General features: G+C 35.7%; 1 protein-coding gene across 5 annotated transcripts in view; it reads left to right on the top strand.

Annotated features, from left to right (window-relative positions):
* The window catches only part of YTHDC2 (YTH N6-methyladenosine RNA binding protein C2), a 46,430-nt gene that overhangs the window by 11,021 nt on the left and 15,647 nt on the right, over positions 1–19,762 (top strand). For all 5 annotated transcript variants that reach the window (XR_009820924.1, XR_009820923.1, XM_010208037.2 and 2 more), the window contains exons 6-28: positions 123–225; positions 1,351–1,507; positions 3,647–3,754; positions 4,022–4,170; positions 4,565–4,700; positions 4,989–5,115; positions 6,124–6,189; positions 7,080–7,258; positions 7,413–7,509; positions 7,595–7,682; positions 7,777–7,857; positions 8,654–8,736; positions 9,705–9,810; positions 9,930–10,049; positions 10,421–10,693; positions 11,170–11,296; positions 11,764–11,969; positions 12,487–12,682; positions 13,756–13,862; positions 14,666–14,958; positions 15,226–15,403; positions 16,408–16,611; positions 19,440–19,622. Coding sequence is in view for 3 of the 5 variants with exons in the window: in XM_010208037.2 (XP_010206339.2) it covers positions 123–225; positions 1,351–1,507; positions 3,647–3,754; positions 4,022–4,170; positions 4,565–4,700; positions 4,989–5,115; positions 6,124–6,189; positions 7,080–7,258; positions 7,413–7,509; positions 7,595–7,682; positions 7,777–7,857; positions 8,654–8,736; positions 9,705–9,810; positions 9,930–10,049; positions 10,421–10,693; positions 11,170–11,296; positions 11,764–11,969; positions 12,487–12,682; positions 13,756–13,862; positions 14,666–14,958; positions 15,226–15,403; positions 16,408–16,611; positions 19,440–19,622 (3,367 nt within the window). In the remaining 2 variants the exon portion in view is untranslated. The remainder of the gene's footprint in view (positions 1–122; positions 226–1,350; positions 1,508–3,646; positions 3,755–4,021; positions 4,171–4,564; positions 4,701–4,988; positions 5,116–6,123; positions 6,190–7,079; positions 7,259–7,412; positions 7,510–7,594; positions 7,683–7,776; positions 7,858–8,653; positions 8,737–9,704; positions 9,811–9,929; positions 10,050–10,420; positions 10,694–11,169; positions 11,297–11,763; positions 11,970–12,486; positions 12,683–13,755; positions 13,863–14,665; positions 14,959–15,225; positions 15,404–16,407; positions 16,612–19,439; positions 19,623–19,762) is intronic.

Raw genomic sequence — 19,762 nt, 5'->3', positions numbered from 1 at the left:
AATTGTATGAATGCTTTGGTGAGAGAACTATAATTCTATTTCTGGTGAGAATCCCTTAACTTTCAGTAAGCAGTGGAAGGCTAGCAAAAAAATCTGAATTATCTTTATGAACTGTTCAATAGGGTTTCTCCAAAGACTCTGTTAACGTTTTGCACTAATGGCATACTACTGCGCACGCTAATGACAGGAGACAGCACTCTATCAACTGTGACTCATGTTATTGTGGTAAGAATTCTGTTGTATTTCATGGGAGGTGGAACAGTATCATTACTTCTTAACTGGAAGATGAAATCTTAGTTTCCTTCATGAATTTGCTGAGCATTTAAGGTGTTCTTTGTTTGATTAGAATTGTAATTAATGTTAAAGACTTACTGAATATTGTAACATGTATGATTTGGAGATTTTTTTCATGAAAGTATGCTATTTTATTTTCGTGACAATAATTGATTTTGGAATCATGATGCAGTTGTGGAAGACAGTGCTCTCAATTTTTTTTTAACTTCCTCTGTCAGAAAGCCTCCCATGGGGAGGCTTATGTAGTTATGATTCAATGTGTTGGAATTTCTTGTATCATGTACTTGTTTTAGCAATACCACGTTTGGCTTATACTTGTTTGCCAAATGTTTTCAAGAAAATATGTGGTCTGTTTTTCAGCAACTTTTTAAGTGTGTTTGTTTATGATTATGTAAATATTCCTACTGTGGTGGCTGATAAGTCAGTGAAAGCGGAATGTTTACTGCGAGATTAAGTTCTCCACTGCTGAAGACAGAAAAATTGATGATAGTTTTATCTGCCTACCTTCTTATCAAAATGGGAAAAAGTGTGAGAAGGATTTATATATTCTTAACTTCAGCCTAAAAATGTTGTATTTGGGTCTCTGTTTCCTAAGTTTAAAATCTATCAGTCGGTCAGTCTTATGATGATAAGCTTTGTGCATGACAATGGATCTAAGCAGTCTTTTTTTCTTCCAATGTTCATGAGTTGTGAAATGAGAATTTATTTTAGTAAGAGTTGTAGGATTTGTGGCTTGATTCATTATCTTGAAAATGAGAGTCAAACGTAAGAATTAGAAAAGTTTCAGAAGTTCACTTTAACCTCTCAAATCAAGATACACGTGGCTTGACAGTGTGCTCTGATATCTTTATAATACTTTTTGAAATATTTAAATACTTTTGGATGTTTAACTAAAAAATCCCTATTTAAACTAGTTACATGTTTTAATGCATCTGCAGTGTACCAGAAAATTATGTATTTTATTTTTTGAAAGTTAAAATCTGTGAAAAGTTATAACCTTGGATCTATGATGTTTATTTGGTTTTGGTTTTGTTTTGTTTTTTCCTTTTGTTTTAGGATGAAGTACATGAGAGGGATAGGTTCAGTGACTTCTTGCTAATAAAACTGAGGGATGTGTTGCAAAAACAGACCAATTTAAAACTAATTATTTCTAGCGCTGCTCTAGATGCAAATCTCTTTATTAGGTATTTTGGAAACTGCCCAGTAGTACACAGTAAGTATTAAAGTAAACTTCTGAATCTTGAGTATACCTGCACTAGGATTCATAGATCTTGTTAAACTTGTCACAAACTATTTAGAATAAGAGAAAATGATAAATACACAGGGAGTTACAGCAGTGCTTGTTCTTTGTTCATTTTTGTTGTTTCTTAACTGTTTCCATTTAGTTCAGAGTGAAGTATTTTTATCATGAAGACTTAGTTCTGTATCAGTAGGGATGTCCTGGCCCCTGCCATCTGCATTCAAGAAGAAAGAAGACGTTCTTCAAGTGGTGATCTCCATTGTGATGGACTCTAAAAAAGACTGTGATTTGTGATATATACTAGCACAGTGTGGTAGATTCCAGTTCTTCTGACTTCACTTAGATGACTACTGGTTACAGTATAAACCGCATAAAACTGTACCTGGTTGCTTCAGAAATAGAGTTCTAGGCAAATTGGGTTTTTGCGTTTTGATCACATGATTCTTTATTTTAAAGGAAATTATTAGCTGTTAAGCCAGGTAAACATTAAGAAAAGGCATGTCAATTTATGTTATGTTCAGACTCAGCATTTTACTGATCTTTAGTAGAGGTAAGACACAGATTTGTGGGAGATGGTTCTTTTCCCTCTGCACTCTTCTGGCATGCAGTTTTTCTGAGTGAGTGACCTCCTTTGGCACCTTGCAGTTCTTTTTCATCAGTGATACCTAATATAATGTATCTTGAAAAAAAAGCTTTGAAGAGAAATACTTTCTTTTCAACATCGGCAAGTAGATTGTCTGCATGTCATCCTCTTTTAAGAAGCACAGCAGTCCCAGGACATGGGTAGGATCATTTTCTTTAGAGCGTTCTCTACACATCATTGGTTTGTTTTAGTGGGTGTTCCTGGAAAACAAATAGGTTGTGTTTTGGGTTTTTTGGTTTGGTTTTTTTAACAGATGGAAATGTTTAGTTTCCACTTCGGAATATCTGCCTAGTAAAATAAGGCTTGCAGCTTGTGGGAGGCAGGAATCTGGAAATTATACATGGTTTCAGTGCGTTCCAGATTTTTTTTTTTTTTTTTGGTGAGAGGTCAATTAAAAATGTTGTGTGGCTTTCCACTTTACTCCTCTTTTGTAGCTTCCTATTCATGTAGATGTTTATTCGGGAAATTCGGATGACAATCAAGTTTACGTCAGTGTTTGTACTATTATCACATACTAGTCTTCACAGGCTAATGATAATTAAAAAGAGTCTTTCCTTTTTCCATTTTGGAGAATTTCAAAAGAAAAAAGGTTAGGTACTTTGTGTGCTAATGTAATGTACAATATTTGATTCTCCAACAATATAGCTGACAAAATCCTGACCACAGAAATCAACATTTTGTACTTATGATTTCCTGTAGTGCACAGAGTTTGTGGTCAGTGTTGGAAGACTTCCTCCATAACTGTTTCTAAAATTATGTGAATTGTAGCTTGTTCTTTCTGAAGAAGAGAAAAAAAAAGTCCTATCTGTTTTAAACTCAGCTGTGGCAAATGTCTGTTAAGGGACAAGAGATTAATTTTTATCTTTTTCTGTGGAGAAAGAATCCTTTAATGTCCATAAATAAGCTCTAGAAAACAGTGATATTGAAAAAGAAATAAGAGTAAATTATAAGACCATTGGAATGTCTCATTTATCAGGAAGTATTCAGTAAAGAATGCCAAAGTTGGCTGATGTAATGTGTGTGATTCCTCATACATGCATGGAAAAAGGTGGTTTAATACAAAGGTGACAATCTGCTTGAGGGTCTAAAACTATATTAATTGCTGTTACATTTTCTAATCCAAGTGGACAGTAACCCAAACCAAAAATGTGTAATTTTTTTTCTCAATTGATAAAGTTACAGTCAATAACTGTCAATCTTACGAGAATCTCTTGCAGTAACATTTAGTAGAATTTAAGACATTCATGAAAAACAAGGTGCCTAGCTGGTATTTCCCTTTTGAAATGTTTTGTTTTGTGGCTCAGTAGTCTTAATAAACCCCAGTGAAGCTACTTTTCAAGGAAATAATTCTTCCTTAAATCAGGCCTTAATAATGTTTAATTCACTTATATGTCTATAACTTTAAAAAAAATAAGATTATTAAGAAAGCTAGAGAATATCTAATTATTATGGATTGTTTATAATTTCAGTACAAGGAAGACCTTTTGAAGTTAAAGAGATGTTTTTGGAGGACATTTTACGAAGCACGGGGTATACCAACAAAGAGATGGTAAAGTACAAAAAAGAGAAGCAGCGAGGTTGGTGGACTTCTTAAATGTTAGTGTTGGCAATGAGTCTTAATGATTTAACAACTAAATAAGATGATTCTTTGTAAAATTCCAAAATTAGGATGTTAAATAAGACATGATTAGATAACAGCAACTGTCAGCATTTAGGTTATTGAAGTAGATCATGTAACTTAAAAAAATGCATTATGACTTTATATTGTTAATTTTTGTAACTGAAAAAAAACCTGATAGATAAGATGACTCTAAAACTTTTTGGAACTACTTTATGCATTCTAGAAGAAAAACAGCAAAACACTCTTACTGACTGGTGTTCTGCTCAAGAAAATAATAGCAAACGGGAATCTCAGAGACAAAGTTCTGTCCCGAGTGCAGCTGAGGAGTATAATCTCTTGGATGATGGTAGTGACACAGTATTTAATCAGCTGGTAAGTTTTTTCATATGTTAGATGTTTAAATCTGCATTGTATTATTACTACCCACTTAAAAACTATTTTCTAAAGATATTACTCCTGTAGAGCTTCTAGAATGTTATTAACATATTTTAAAATGTGATTTTTCTTTTATTAACATGAACCACTCTAGCTAAAGTGTGCTTTTCAGTTATGATGGTTGTGCATAACTTATTTTGATCAAATGTCTAGACTAACATTGTTTAAACAGCTTCCATGGGATAGAGTAAATGCTTTAACTGATACCTGAAGGCCACATTTCTGATTGTTACTTGGAAAAATGAATGTTCAAATTCTTTGTGTCTAATATTGCAGAATAAAGACAGCTCTTTGAAGAGATAAATCTTTCAATACTGTTTTTTCTCTTCAGACCGAAAAAGATGCCAATAGCCTTGAACCATGGGTAATAAAAGAAATGGATTCTTGTCTTTCTGACATCTGGTTGCATAAAGATACTGATTCCTTTGCCCAGGTGTTCCATCTGATTTTAACTGAAAATGTCAGTGGTAAGTTTCTTATTACGTAAGGAGAAAACCCCAAACAATGACTTGAGTTTCTGTGGCTACTTTATCTCCAGTTTCAACTGTTGTTACCTTTGAATTCTAGTGTCTACTGGAAAACTTCATAGGTTTAGCAGAATTAATGAGTTTTGTAGTTGTTTGTTATTGGACTTGTTTTGAAATAATGACAGTGGACTACATTTTGAAAGTCTCAAACTGCATTTAGATGAAGAATAGTAACATTTGTATTTGTTTTGCTGATTTTTGTTGTGTTTTGTTTTTGATACTTCTCAGTTGATTACAGGCACAGTGAAACCAGTGTGACTGCACTAATGATTGCTTCAGGGAGAGGCTTTCTGAGTCAAGTAGAACAACTGATCAGTATGGGAGCAAGTATCAACTGCAAATCATCCAATGGCTGGTAAAAACAGATAAACTGAAAGATAAACTTATTTTTCAGGATACAAATTTGAAAGAACATCTAAACTAATTTGTTAGCTTAGCAGACTACTGTAAGCCTTACCAGGTTTTGAAGAGTCTAAACAATTTCTAACCTCTGTATATCACACTGTTTAATTAAGACTTCAATTTAGAATTTATAGAGAACGGTCTTGAATATGGGATTTATACTCTGGGTTTCAATGAGTCTGACTTAACAGACTGGTTAGAAGAGAAACTGGAATCTTTCTCACTGGACTGATGGAATTGGATGCAGAAAGTTTGGCAACTCTTGCTTTGAGTAACTGTTATTTGATTTAAAAATACTGTGTTACAAGTGCAAATATCTTTGCTTTGTTACATCTGTAAATAGCTTGTGTCTTGTAAAAATACTCATGAATCTGTAAAAATTCAGATTTCAGGTCATGAATCGTGTCTTCATAAAAATTGTGATATGGAAAGCTAACAGTTAGGATTCTGGGGGTCTGATATTTGGTACTATCACTTGAAAAACTTAGGAAGGAATGCAGTTTAAAAGGAAAACAGTAAACTGTATTGTGGCGAGGGCAAATTCCATCAAACATCAAAAGCCAAATGTTTTCACACATTTTGGAGAGAAACATCTGGGATGTGACTTCTCAGGATGATTTAAAGGAACCAGCAGAGTATACTGCAAAAGGCATGACTTATCTCTGCAGACTGGTGTGTGGTTTTCTTTTTTTCCTCCTTCTTTCCTTCTGCCTGTTTCTGTGTACTTCTGAGTAAAATCAGGGTTCTCTCTTGGAAAAAAATTGCAGTTATCTAAAAATGATGTAGCTATTTTACACCTGTTCGTGCACTTTAAAAGTGGAAGTTGCAGATGCAGCAATAGTGGCAGTGATTAAGCCGTAACATTAAATTTGACAGAAAAATGTGGTCACTTGTCTTCTTAATGTTGCTATTCATTTGTGGTTTTTGAAGTGAGAAATTAATTTTTATGCAACTCTTTCAGGATGGCTTTGGACTGGGCTAAGCAGTTTGGACAGACAGAGGTTGTTGACCTGTTGGAGTCCTACAGGTAAGCTATACTTTCAAGAAACAGTTACATAACATGGTGAAGGGAAATTTGTCTCTCAAAACAAGTTGCAGTATTTTCCTCCTGTAAAATGTGGCCTAAATAGCAGGATTTGTTTGAGAATAGGAGTATTTTAAAAACAGTTATTTAAAAAATTAGATGTGATCAGTATCATAGCAATTATCCTGGGGTAAATATAGTTCTAGTGGTGTAGGGCTTATTTTGTGTTATTAATTTTTCCTTTTGATATGGACATTCTTATCACAGTTACATGTCTAGGCAGAATGTGATTATATTAATTTAAATAAATATGCAGAGGATGTGCTAGTTCTATGATGCCATATATTATTTTAGCTTCAGATGCTTATTTTGTAAGCAGATCTGTTGTGTGTTTGTATATTATTGATATATGACAGCCATATTAAAGAAACTTTATGCAAATAACATGTACAATGAGCCATTCTGGGCGATGTTTTTTGACTAACTTATGGTTATCATAATGTAGTCACAGTTTTGTAGAGACCTATATTATTATAATTTCTCTTAGTGTAGTTTTTATGTTAGTGTAGGACCTGGTTAACTGTTACACTACGGAAGTTTTTTGAAAATATGGTTATTTTAACATTTGTCTCTTTAACAGATAAATAAATGGTGTCTTTATATGTCAAGTTCTGTCACCTTTGCTTATGGCTGTGTTTTGATGAAGTATAACAAACTAAAGATAGCACTAAAAATCGGAGTTACATGAGTTAACAAATCCGTGAACAATAATAATACTACTGTGGAGATGCTGTTTTGCTGCATTTTAGAACTAAGAACGAGTAGGCTTGATCTAAATTGGAATTGGTGTCTCAGTGCAAACTGAAAGCATACTCTGTATTTGTATATTTTAGTGCTTCAGTGGAATCTGGAAATCTGGATGAAAGTTCCCTGGTCCAAACAAGTGGTAGTGACCTTAGTGCAGAGGACAGAGAACTGTTGAAAGCTTATCATCACAGTTTTGATGATGAAAAAGTGGATCTGGACCTGATTATGCACTTACTTTATCACATCTGCCATAACTGTGGTGCTGGTAGGTGTATATACACACTCCCAATAAATTGCTGTGGATTCAGCTTCTGATGAATTATGCTCTTATTTTAATGATATCAAATAGGTAAAATCTTCAAAGTGCATGTATTTGAACTGGATTTTGTGTTTAACTCTGCAAACCAACTTCTTTTTAGGAGCAATTTTAATATTTCTTCCTGGATATGATGAGATAGTTAGCCTGAGGGACCGAATTCTTTTTGATGACAAGAGATTTGCTGATAATGCTCACAGGTAAACCTCTAGCTTCTGTGGTTACCTTTATTTTTGTAATTGTTTGTTTAAGTATCCTTAGTGTGTGCTTTTTGTCTTGCATTAGATACCAGGTTTTCATGCTTCATTCAAATATGCAGACTTTGGATCAGAAGAGGGTGCTTAAATGTCCACCTGCTGGCATCCGCAAAATAGCAAGTATCAGACTTCAACAGGTACTGTATTGATCTTTTTTGTCAGGGCTTTTAGAGTTACTATAGCGTTGTCTCTTTTTTTTTTAAATTGCAGATTCTTTCTACTAATATTGCCGAAACCAGCATAACAGTCAATGATGTTATATTTGTTATTGACTCAGGCAAGATGAAAGAGGTATGAGTGACTTAAACTTTTTTTGGGAAGTAAACTTCCTAGTGTTGTTTTAAAATATATATTACATACATTTTGGAGAACTGCTTTTTCTTTCAACAGACTGAGAGCTAGTGCATGCCAAGCAGCAAAACTTGCTGAGAAATGTTGATGTCCATTTATTTCATGTCAATTAATGTAAATAGCAAGCTGTTTAAGAACCCTGTAAAAGCTACCACAGGTTATTAAATTACTAGATTTTTTTTTTATTTTAGATTTATTATTTCTATTTGATTTTTAAAACAAGTCTGTCAGTTTAGGTCACTGTCTTCCTGAGACTTAGGACATTGAGAGTTCCCTTTGTCCTACTGTTTTATCTGACCTAAGTCTAATCCATTAAGTTTTTAAGCATTGTTTTTGATATGTTGAGTTCCTGAATAACTTGTTAAAAAGTGAGATAAAGTAAGACTTAGAAAATAAAATTGAATTTCGTAGGAGATATGCACACAAAACTTTTCATGTCATAGTAGCACAAATTTTATAATTTTTACATGAAATGTAGGAAAATAAGGATATAATTTCTAAGTCAGTCAAAGAGAGAAACTTTAATTCAATATACTGACATATGTCTTCTATTGACCTACAGGTATCTATTGACTAGAAAACTTCTAGAACATCCTTTAAAACTTTGGAACATACCTTTGTGCTAAAAGCTGCTAGTGATTGTTATTGTTGTTATTACTTAGAGAACGTCTGTTGATGTTCTAGACAATTAGTAACTTTCATTTACCCTATTCAATCTTTTGCTTCGCTTTTATAGAAATCTTTTGATGCATTGAGTTGTGTTACAATGCTAAAAATGGTGTGGATTTCAAAAGCCAGTGCTATCCAGAGAAAAGGCAGGTAAATGCTTCATGCTGAATTTTGTTTTGTGGATTTCCACTGTTCCTGTATGTTAAGGATAAAGTACACAGTGTAACAGCAGCCACACTGGACAATATTACTAGCCTAGTCCAGTATTGTGTTAGACAATGGCGAATGCCAATTGTCTGCAGATGAGTAAGGTATTTCCTTGGAATACTTTCCCAAGTTGTAGAAAAGTGACATTCAGTAATTTCCAAAAGCTTAGATTAGGTCTAATTTGTTCATCCCATTAGGTCTAATTTGTTCATCCCATTAACTTGTTCTGCTTCCTCTTTCTCCTACTAGAGCAAGCAGACAGAGGGTCCGATAAGGTGTTTCACAACATATTTGTGGGCAAACTGCTACCTGTTGGTAGTTTTTAATCAACGCCTGTTCATCCTTGTATTAGATGACTCTTTATCCACTTTCTTCAACCTATACATGATTTAACAGACTGCTATCATATTCTTCTAAACTCTTGCAGAGGGCTAAAAGGATATGTAGCAACAAATGCATATGTTAGATTAATACCAGTGATATTGTATCACCTGCGGGAAATTGAGAATGAATGTGGGCATTTACTGTCTCTGTCCTCTCACAAGTTGTTTGGTCTTCATTCTAACTTTTACTCCATAGTAACTTCCAAGTGTTTGGGGGATGTGAAGAGGAAGAAGAGAACAGAAAAAACCCACATCACTTTTTTTAAGATAGGCCTTTTTTCTGTTTCTCCAGATCTGCCAGTTTTGTGGTAAAATTTTGGTGACAAACTTCAATAGCATCAGAAATAGTCCATGTGCAGGAAAAATGTCAGCTGATATGGGGCTCACACTAAATAAATTTTTCTTAGACCTGCGTCTACATTTTCATTCTGAGATTGTGTGTGTGTGTGTATGTTTTGTCATTTCTTTTTTTGTTTTTTTAAAGGAATTCTAATGTTCCAAACCTTGCCATGTATATTTTTTCCCAAGGGCTGGGCGTTGTCAGCCTGGAGTCTGTTTTCGTCTCTTCAGCAGGCTCCGATTTCAGAATATGTTGGAATTTCAGACTCCAGAACTTCTAAGAATGCCACTCCAGGTGCTTGTTCAGTTATAACTTCAAAAATTGTGTAATAGTCAAACCATAGTATTATTTTTTTGAAAAGTTCTGTTGGGTTTTTTTTGCACAATCTTAATCTTTTGTTTTTTAACTTGCAGGAGCTTTGTCTACACACAAAACTTCTTGCTCCAATTAATTGTCCAATTGTTGACTTTCTTATGAAAGCTCCTGATCCTCCACCAGCTTTAATTGTGAGAAATGCTGTGCAAATGCTTAAGGTCAGCAGATGGATAAGTTTAGATGGGAATTGTATTTGATTCTATATTTGTCTTATAGCATAATTTCTTACTGATTTTTTGTTTGTACTAAGACTTTAGCTACTTGAGGATGCTTTGAGGTTTTTTGTGTTGCCTGTTTTCATTTTGTGTATGGGTGTATTTTTTGATGTTAAGGGAAGAAGAGTGCTTAAAAATGTCTGCTCAAACTGTTCAGTTTGACTTGCTTTCTTAGTGTTTGGCTGCAAGTCTAGTTAATGTCCATTGTTCATGTCCTTTCTACCTGTATTGTAAATCACTTTTGTCTGTTCAACCTCTGCCTCAATTTCCACCCCCCCTCCATTTTTTTTTTTTTTTTTTTTTTAAATTAACAGACAATAGATGCCATGGATCCTTGGGAAGATCTCACAGAACTTGGTTATCATCTCACTGAATTACCAGTAGAGCCACACCTTGGTAAAATGGTGTTGTGTGCTGTGGTTTTGAAGTGCCTGGATCCTATTCTTACTATCGCTTGTACTCTGGCATATCGAGACCCTTTTGTCCTGCCTACAATGGCCTCTCAAAAGCGTGCAGCCATGCTGTGTAGAAAACGTTTTACTGCGGGAACGTTCAGTGACCACATGGCTCTTCTGAGGGCTTTCCAGGTATTACTTCAACATCAGAAAAAGTATTTGTCACAATAGGTCACTTATCAAAGTAAATGATGGTACCATTCAAGTTGGATGTAGAATCATCATGGTTCAGTCCTTGGAGTAGAAACTTTATTTTTGCTTAGTGGCATTCCTGAATAAATTTGTGAGGGAAGACTATATGTCAGATCTTTTTTTTGTATTTTCAAGCCTGACAAAATTCTGATTTTTACAACAAAGTACCACTTTACATCCCGCTACACTGGTAGCTTTAAAATAAGAATTTTAATGTAAGGATTGTGATGCTAATTTAGGGAATGGATAAAGAGAAACTAGTACTTAGCCAGAAAAGAAAAAAAAAAATCTGGTTTGTTACATTTAGTTTCAGAATGGCTTTTGTGTTTGTTTTATTGATGTAAATGTCATTTTTAAAAAAGGGTTTTTTTAAATGTAAGTAATCAAATAAGCAAATGTAAAAAAATTCTTTACAGGCATGGCAGAAAGCACGCAGTGATGGCTGGGAGAGAACCTTCTGTGAAAAGAACTTCCTGTCTCAAGCCACAATGGAAATCATCATAGGAATGAGAACACAGTTGCTTGGGCAGCTTAGAGCCTCGGGTAATGAGCTTGGAAAAAAATTCAGCATTATTTTGGAGTCAAATGTATACCAAGCACAAGCAGTAAAAAGAATAGTGTTTGCTAGTGTAGTTTTCCTTCCTTAATTTGAAACAGACTGGTACACATTTATGCTGGGCTTGGTGCAGATGTTAGAGTGAAAAAGTGTGGCTCGGGAACAGGTGATCTAACTGAAGTGCCTGGAGTGTTCCACATGCTACTGGCTTTCAGTGTGAGATACGTTTCCCTGTATTTTTACATTCTAATAAATTCCATAGGAAATATCTTTGTGCCATAAAAAGTATTTCTGTTATATATTGGTATAAACCCCTTATTTGGGAGTATTTCAGTGTAATGGCTGCTTCTTGGTGCTGTTAAGGTTGGCAGTGGTGAAAAATTCGTAGTTTACCTTACCTTTTTTTCCAAATTTATTTTTGAGAAGCAAATGTAACTCATCTTTCTTTCTTAAGGTTTTGTTCGAGCCAGAGGAGGAGCTGATATTAGAGATGTTAATACTAATTCTGAAAACTGGGCTGTAGTTAAAGCTGCCTTAGTGGCTGGGATGTATCCCAATTTAGTGCATGTAGACAGAGAAAACCTGGTTTTGACTGCACCAAAGGAGAAGAAAGTGCGGTTTCATCCTACCTCTGTTCTTAGTCAACCTCAGTATAAAAAGGTAAAATCTATAGCTCACAAAACAGCACTATCAAACATTTTAGAAATATCTCTTCATGGTTGTCAGTACTTTAAAAGCATCATGTGCACGGAACTCTTTGTTTTTTGAAAATATTTTTCCTGACGGTAAAATAAAGATTCTCAGTTGGGTTTTTTTGCCAATATTATTTAATACAAAAATATTTCAGTTAGTCCTTCTTGATGGGATGAAACAAAATGTTAAAAGTACTGATTGTGAAATGGTTCTAAAGATGTAACAATCACTGTTTTTAAAGCAAGAAGTTCTACTCTGAATTGGATTTTCTTTTTTAGACCACTTTTTAGAGAAGAATATTTTGTTTTAAGGTATATGGTTGATTTGAGTCTAATCAAATTCTGTCTCCTTTTTTTGTGTGTGCATAAGCTGATGTGTTTGTAAATATTTATGTATTTATTTCTAGATGTATAAAACAAGAAATATGTTAAAATTTATTACAAGTGGAGGGTAAAATATTCTAGTCTTCTTTGCTCTTGCACAGATTCCCCCAGCAAATGGGCAAGCTGCAGCCATTCAGGCGCTCCCTACAGACTGGCTTATATATGATGAAATGACAAGAACTCACAGGATAGCAAATATCAGATGCTGTTCTGTTGTAACACCTGTCACTGTATCACTCTTCTGTGGACCAGCTAGATTACCAAGTAATGCTTTGCAGGAACCTTCATCCTTTCGAGGTATATGTATTTTTGGGAATATTTATTACAGGTGTTGCTTAATTCTTAAAAACGACAGAGCTGCAATTCTTCTAGATGTCTGAGAATAGTTCTAGTCTGTATAATAAATTTCTCAGTTTTGTGAATCCTTATAGATTTGTATCCATAAATTACACTTACATAGTTCTGAAGTCTCAGGAATTATAGTATTGCTTGTAATGAAATAAAAAATACAAACAAAATGTCTAAAGACAATACTAATGCTGAAAAATGAAGTAGGTTTGTTTTTTTTTTCCTACAGACTAGTTTGTTTGGTACTTGGAACCAGATTATTTAAACTGCATAATAACTTAAAAATTGTCAATATGGCAAATAGTCATCTTGCTTCCAGCTGAAACATGAATTTTAAAGATTATTTTATAGTAGTAAGTTTCCATGACAATTAGCTGTACTATTAACTAGAAGCAATATGGCATATAATTTAAGTTTTATTTTAAAAAATGTAATAGAATGCTGTAGGAATAGAAATAGAAGTAATTTATCTTGCTACCAGTTCTCTAGAAATAGTAGTTTGAATCAAAGTAAGGGCCCCAAGTTACTTTTGTAGCTTTCCTGCTATTCTATTAAGCCATTACTCTTAAAATAATTATGCTGATTGAATTGCACTTAAAAAAAAGAAGAATTCTACTTAATAGGCATATGTGTGTATATTTTTTTTTTTTTTTTTCCTTGATGGGTCCTTAAATTTCCTGTTTTACTAGGAAATAAAACATAGAGCAATGTTTAGTTTTGTGAACAGCTTCAGGGAAAAGTTTTCCAATGGTATGTAGTTGTTGATGAAGCTACAAGTGAATCATCACCATCAATTACAGGTGCTTATATAGCAATGCCCTCAGCAGGTCGGGATACTTGAGCTCTGCCAACTGGAGCAAAGGTTTTTCACTCAGATGTACTTGCAGAAAGTAAATAGAGGTTTTACAAATGTTTATGTCTTAAACGGAAAATGGTTTATTGTTGGTAACACAGTATTGTTCTTTTATTGCACAATTGGAAATAATAAAGAAATGTTAATCCACCTTTTACATTTAATTCAGGGGATGGGTTATCTAACGATAACAGTGATAGTGAGATGGAGGAAAAAACATCTAATTTGGCACTACTGAAGCTAGATGAGTGGCTCCATATCAGTATGGACCCTGAAGTAAGTAATGCATCACTTCAATGGTTGTTTCTACCATTCTATGATTCTATGATTCTTGTGGAAGGATATTCATATCTTCCTAAAAGCATTTCTGAAACATTTAGGTAACCAAGAATTTTCTATAAGAATGGCCGTCATGGTTCATAGGGGTTTACTAAATTTACAGAATGATGTACTATGTGAATTAACTTTATTGCCTGAGCTTATTAAGAAATACAACAAACAGGCTCAATCTGCTTTTGCCCAGATGAATTTACTTAATCACCGTTCACATTGTAAAGTTTTGTAAGTTATAACCCGTAACTCTCAATTCATGTACCCATGAGCAAGAAGCAAGAAAGCCTTAGTTGTCTCAGCCAGTGGTGAGAGTGCTCATCCTTCTTCCTCCATCATTGCAGGGGTTCCCCTGTGTCACAGGGGGAGGCTGGAAAAACTCAGCAGTCCAGCTGCTCTTGGAGACACTTCAAAAGCTTCTTGAGTAAGCTGATGCTTTTATAACTTCCCAAAATGGAGGTTTAGTCCATTTTCATGTGATTCAGTTTCTGGCAAATCTGCCAGGCGGAAGGTAATGGCTGCAGGTGGTAGTGTCTGCATAATGTGCCTTCGTCTTTTTCTGGCTACCTGTTCTGGTTGAACCCTAGCCAGCAACTGGGCACCATGCAGCTGGTTGCTTATTACCTTATTACCCTGTGCCTCTGTTCATTTTAGAATGCAGGATGCTGCTTGATAGGAAAGGCATAGGGTACCCTTACCTGTCTGATCTAATTTGTGTTAGTCTTTAACAGAATTGAAATTCATTACAGGCTGCTGGTTTGCTGTTGCAACTCAGACAGAAGTGGCATAGCTTATTTCTGCGTCGTATCCGAGCTCCATCTAAACCGTGGTCTCAAGTTGATGAAACAACTATCAGAGCAATTATAGCTGTTTTGAGTTCTGAAGAGCAGTCAGCAGGTTTGCAGCAGCCTTCAGGAATTGGTCAGAGACCAAGACCTATGACTTCGGAAGAATTTCCTTCAGCATCCACATGGAGGTCAATCAACAACAGAAAAAGCTCAGCAGAAACGGAACTTTCCGATGACTCCTCTAATGCTGAAAAGTAAGGATTTGAGCTCTAGAGATTGTAGATTGTAATATATTTAGATGTCAATGCATTGCTTGAATTGCTGCTAGTAATAAAAAGGAAGAAACCGTTGAGAAGTATTTAACATGTATACTTGATCAGTATTTTTTTAGTTACTGTTTCAGATGTCTTGGAATTCCTGTAATATATGTAGTCATGCAGTAGGCTGATATGTAGATATAAATTGTTCTGGGACCATTTATGAAACTGCTGGTATGTCTTGGATCTGCCTTTACTTTTTAGAGCTTTAATGAAATCTACGCCTCCTCCACTTCACCAGTCAAAGAAGTACAAAGAAAAAAACATTTTACACTCCAAGCGAACTTCAGATGACAGGTCAGATCGGTCATCAGTGAAGTCTACAGACAGCAGTAGCTATCCTAGCCCCTGTGCTAGTCCCTGTTCTCCACTATCTGGAAAGGTAAATAAGTTGCCCCACTCTGCAGAGTTAATACAATTTCAGACTAAATTTGCTGGTATGTTTAATTAGCTATCAGGTATTAATAAGTCAAGAGCCTGACTTAGATTTTTGTATTTAAAAGCTGTGTAATATTTCTTTCTGGAACTTAAAATCCAGACTAAATATCCTTGTTATGCTAGTTGAATACAGTAAAAATACTATTCTTTGCAGACTGCTGAGGTAAAGCTATCTAAAATAGTAAAAAAAAAAGGTTTTAAATGTATACAATAACAAGTAAAGGTGTATTAATGTCTTTTTCTAAATTAGTATACAGTATATGTACTTCTGAATTATTTGGATTCTGCCTTCTTCTCTTTCTGTAATAGTATACATAGATACTGATTCTCTGTCACTTTTGTGTTGTCTGCCTTAGTAGGATTGCTTGCTTTTTCTATGGCAGTTACTTACATTTTTAATGAGGTTATTGGCATATACTTCATTAATAAACTGCAGCAATTTTAGATAACTGAGAGGAAAATCTGTTGTTCCTCTAGGCATGGAAATATTGCAAGATTTAATAGTTCCTCTTAAGACTTTCAGTTTTTAAATTCAGCCAGTGAATTCAGCCAGAGAGAAACTTGTATTTCCTGATGGTGAAAATGAGCAGTGCGCTTTAGGCTAAAATCAGTTTGGAATGGTTAATTTTGTGTCACCTGAAGGTACATCAGACTTCAAAGAATTGTAATTAGTCACTAGATTATTTAAGCCTGTTGTGCTATATCTGTTTGCTGCCCCTCCTTAATGAATTATTATTTTGGAAGGTGCTTAAAAAATGTAAAGTAGCTGTGAAATACATTTTAAACCCAATTAAGATAGTACCACTTGGTAGATTCTGTATTCCTAGTAGAATCTGGGGCAGTAGGGTAGGAGCATAGTCAAGGGATTTCTATCTTCATGAGTGGGGAAAAAAGTAGAACTAAGGCAGGTTTATTTTGTTGTAGCTTAATTTAATTTAACCTTTTCAGGGTTCCAAATCTCCTTCACCACGACCAAATATGCCAGTTCGGTACTTCATAATGAAAAGCAGCAATTTACAAAACATTGATATTTCTCAACAGAAGGGTATATGGTCTACTACGCCAAGTAATGAACGAAAACTAAATAGAGCCTTTTGGGAAAGCCGCATGGTTTACTTAATATTTTCTGTTCAAGGGTCTGGACACTTTCAGGTGAGTCCTTAATTAATACTAAATATTAGCTTTCGTTGATGGTTTAGGGTATCGCAGCAAATTATTGTGTAGCTTGGCAGATTTTGCTTCTGACTTTATGATGAATAGCAAGCAAATCTGTATGGCTGCTGGGGAAACATACTTCATTCTTCTCCGAAATGTGCCCTTTTAGCTAACTCAGTTTGCCACTTAAAGGCTAAGACTGAATTGCCTCCAAACATCTTGTGTCAGATTATGCCCTAAATCAGCCCTTTAAAACAACAGCAGACTTTAAAAAAACATCCAGACCAAACAGGGGAGTGCTACTTTTTTCTCTGCATGCCAAAATAAATATTGCACGTGAAGAAGCAGTTATAATCAAGTTATAACTTTGTAAAGTCAAGAAACTCATAGCTGTCTTCATTACAACTTTTAATAAAATATATTTTTCCTGAAATGTGGTTTCTAAAAGTTAGGAAGCTGGAAAGTCAAGGCCATGATTAATCCAGAACTGTGAATTCAGATTTAGCAAAGTATTTGTCAACAACTTTTTTGCCAAGTTTGTAGGCAGTTTGATCTGTAGCCTTGATCTGGTTGTGCCAAGTTGCAGGTTAGCTCTGTTCTAGAGTGGACTGAACTCAGTTGTTTTGGGTAAAGAATGTTTAATCTAGCTCTCTTATTATATAACTACTCGTAAAAGTCAGCTAACCTTTTAAATCAATGAACTAGCCCAAATATAGCTGTTTTGATGATACCACTGGAGGATTACAGTGTGATGTGTATGATGATTTGTCGAGTGCAGATGTAATACCGGAAAGTAATTTTCAGCCTGATAGCTGATACTGCACATGGAGTGTGGTGTTTGTGCTGTTAGAAGAGTAGGCTCAGAGGGAAGACATGCTAAAGTCAGAAGTGTAGGTGGTTGATATTGCTGTGCCTTTTCAGTTCTGACAATGCACTGGACATTCATAGGAATGTGGGATTAACATTCCTATTAATATTCTTTTGTAGCAAATGTGTCTTCACACCTTTATTTTTTTCTGTGCTGCTTTTATGAATTTCCATTTAAGTCTGGCCTGAGCTGCTGGGGATTGCATGTCTTAAAACAGTACTGTGTGCTGGTAATTTAGGTAGTGAACTTCATCTCTTCAACTCCTAAGTCATAACTGGCATACATTTGCCTGGGTAGTTGATGGGTGTGTGTTGTGGCTTTTTTGTTTCACTTGGTTTGTGAGCAGGTATGAGTATCCCTAAATAAGTTGGAATCAGTCTTGGATTTGAGGCTTCTTTCATTTTCTGTATGAATACTTGTTGGAATTTCTTCTGACTTTGTTGGGGAAGGAAATAAAAGCAACTTGACTTCTTTCTCTAAAGACAAGCTACACTCTCTTAATTCTATGGGGGAAGATTGTTAGCATAAAGGGAACATAGGAAGCAAGGAATGGGTTTCTGCGAAAACCACCAACTAACAAGGAATAACTAATGGGCTGTTATGGAGTAGAACATTGATGTGATTTTGCCCAGCCAGCAATGAAGCACCACGACAGTCTCTTGCTCCGTGCACCCCATTCACCCCCACCCTTGTTAGGATGGTGGAGGCCCAAGCGAAATGAGAGGAAAAGATAAGCAAGATTGTTGTGGATTGAGACAAGGGCAGGGAGGGCTCGCTGCCAATTATGGTTCTGGGCAAAACAGACTCCAGTACTCGACTTAGAGAGGAAAGTAGGAAAATTTATTCTACCACCTACAAGAAACAGAACAGAATAAAAGCAAAAAAGGAGTAGGATGATGAGAAAATTACAACCAGCACTTTAAGATCTCCCTCCCCCATCCCTCCTTTCTTCTTGGGCCCAGCTCACTGCTCCTGATATCTCTACCTCCTCCCCCTTCAACAGCTCAGGGGAGCAGGGAATGGGGGATGTGGTCAGTCTCTCACAGATGGGCTCTGACACTTCTGTCTTCTCAGAGGAGGGTGACTCCTTGCATTCTTCCCCTGCTACAGCATGGGGTCCCTCCCATGGCACGCAGTCCTTAATGAACTTCTCTGGCATGGGTGCTTTCCAACAGCTACAGCTTCTGCCAATACAGGGTCCCTCCCATGGGACACAGTCTCCTCTGGGCATAGTCACTGCCCCTGGTGCAGGGTCTTTTATGACATGCAAACAAATCACTGCTTCAACAGTCCTCTCCCCATGATGCAGGGGAGTCTCTGCTCCAGCACACCTCCTCTCTTCTCTCGTTGACCTTGCATGGTCGCTTTTCTCTCTTGTACCACAAGCCAGAAAAGAAAGAGAGAACAAATAACAAGGAGGAACAGGAAGAAGCCTTCTCTTCTGTTTTCTTCCTCTTAAAAAGTGATTTGTGGAGGCATCTAATTGTCTCAGCCCCAGAAGTGGGTCTGTCTCAGAGCTGGGGAGACTTTTGAGCAACTTTTTACAGGAGCCATCTTTACAGCCTCTTCCCCAGTACCAGAAATGATTCCACACAAACCCATGACAAACATTCATCTTGATTCTTTACAGCTCAAATATTTTTACAATACCCTTACAAAGCTAAAGAACTTTATTGGTAGTTGTGAGAGATTGAGAGATGTTCATTCTCTGTGGTGAAACTCCAGAAGGCGTATTTGAAATGGCAATTTCAAAAAAATGGAAATTTGAAAACCAAACGGTACTAGGTTTTAACTTTCTAGATGTAAACACTTTAAAAGATCCAGCTTCATGGAGGAGAGTGTGTGAATAATTTTGAAACTAATTTGAAAGCTTTGTATGAAGTCCAGCCATTTATTTAATTCCCATGAACACACATATACTCTAATTATGTCTTTCAAATTTTGATTCTTGCTCCAGGGTTTTGCTAGAATGGCTTCAGAGATAGGGTGTGAGAAAAGTCAAGACTGGGGATCCGCTGGTCTTGGAGGTGTGTTTAAGGTGGAGTGGATCAGAAAAGAAAGCATTCCTTTCCAGTTTGCTCACCACTTGCTCAACCCTTGGAATGACAACAAGAAAGTACAAATAAGCAGAGATGGCCAGGTAATGTTATTCTCTTCTAAAGCTGTCTTTTATTTTAGATATGTGGTTTGTGTATTAGCTTGTTTAGCCTTGATATTTATCTCAGCTGTCCTTTTATATACATCATTCTGAATCACAGTTCATTGATGCATTACTGTTGA

This window comes from Colius striatus, chromosome Z (genome assembly GCF_028858725.1).
Source record: "Colius striatus isolate bColStr4 chromosome Z, bColStr4.1.hap1, whole genome shotgun sequence".
Taxonomy (NCBI): domain Eukaryota; kingdom Metazoa; phylum Chordata; class Aves; order Coliiformes; family Coliidae; genus Colius; species Colius striatus.
Note: the sequence above shows the minus strand (reverse complement) of the source record. Positions and strands in the feature narration are given on the sequence as shown.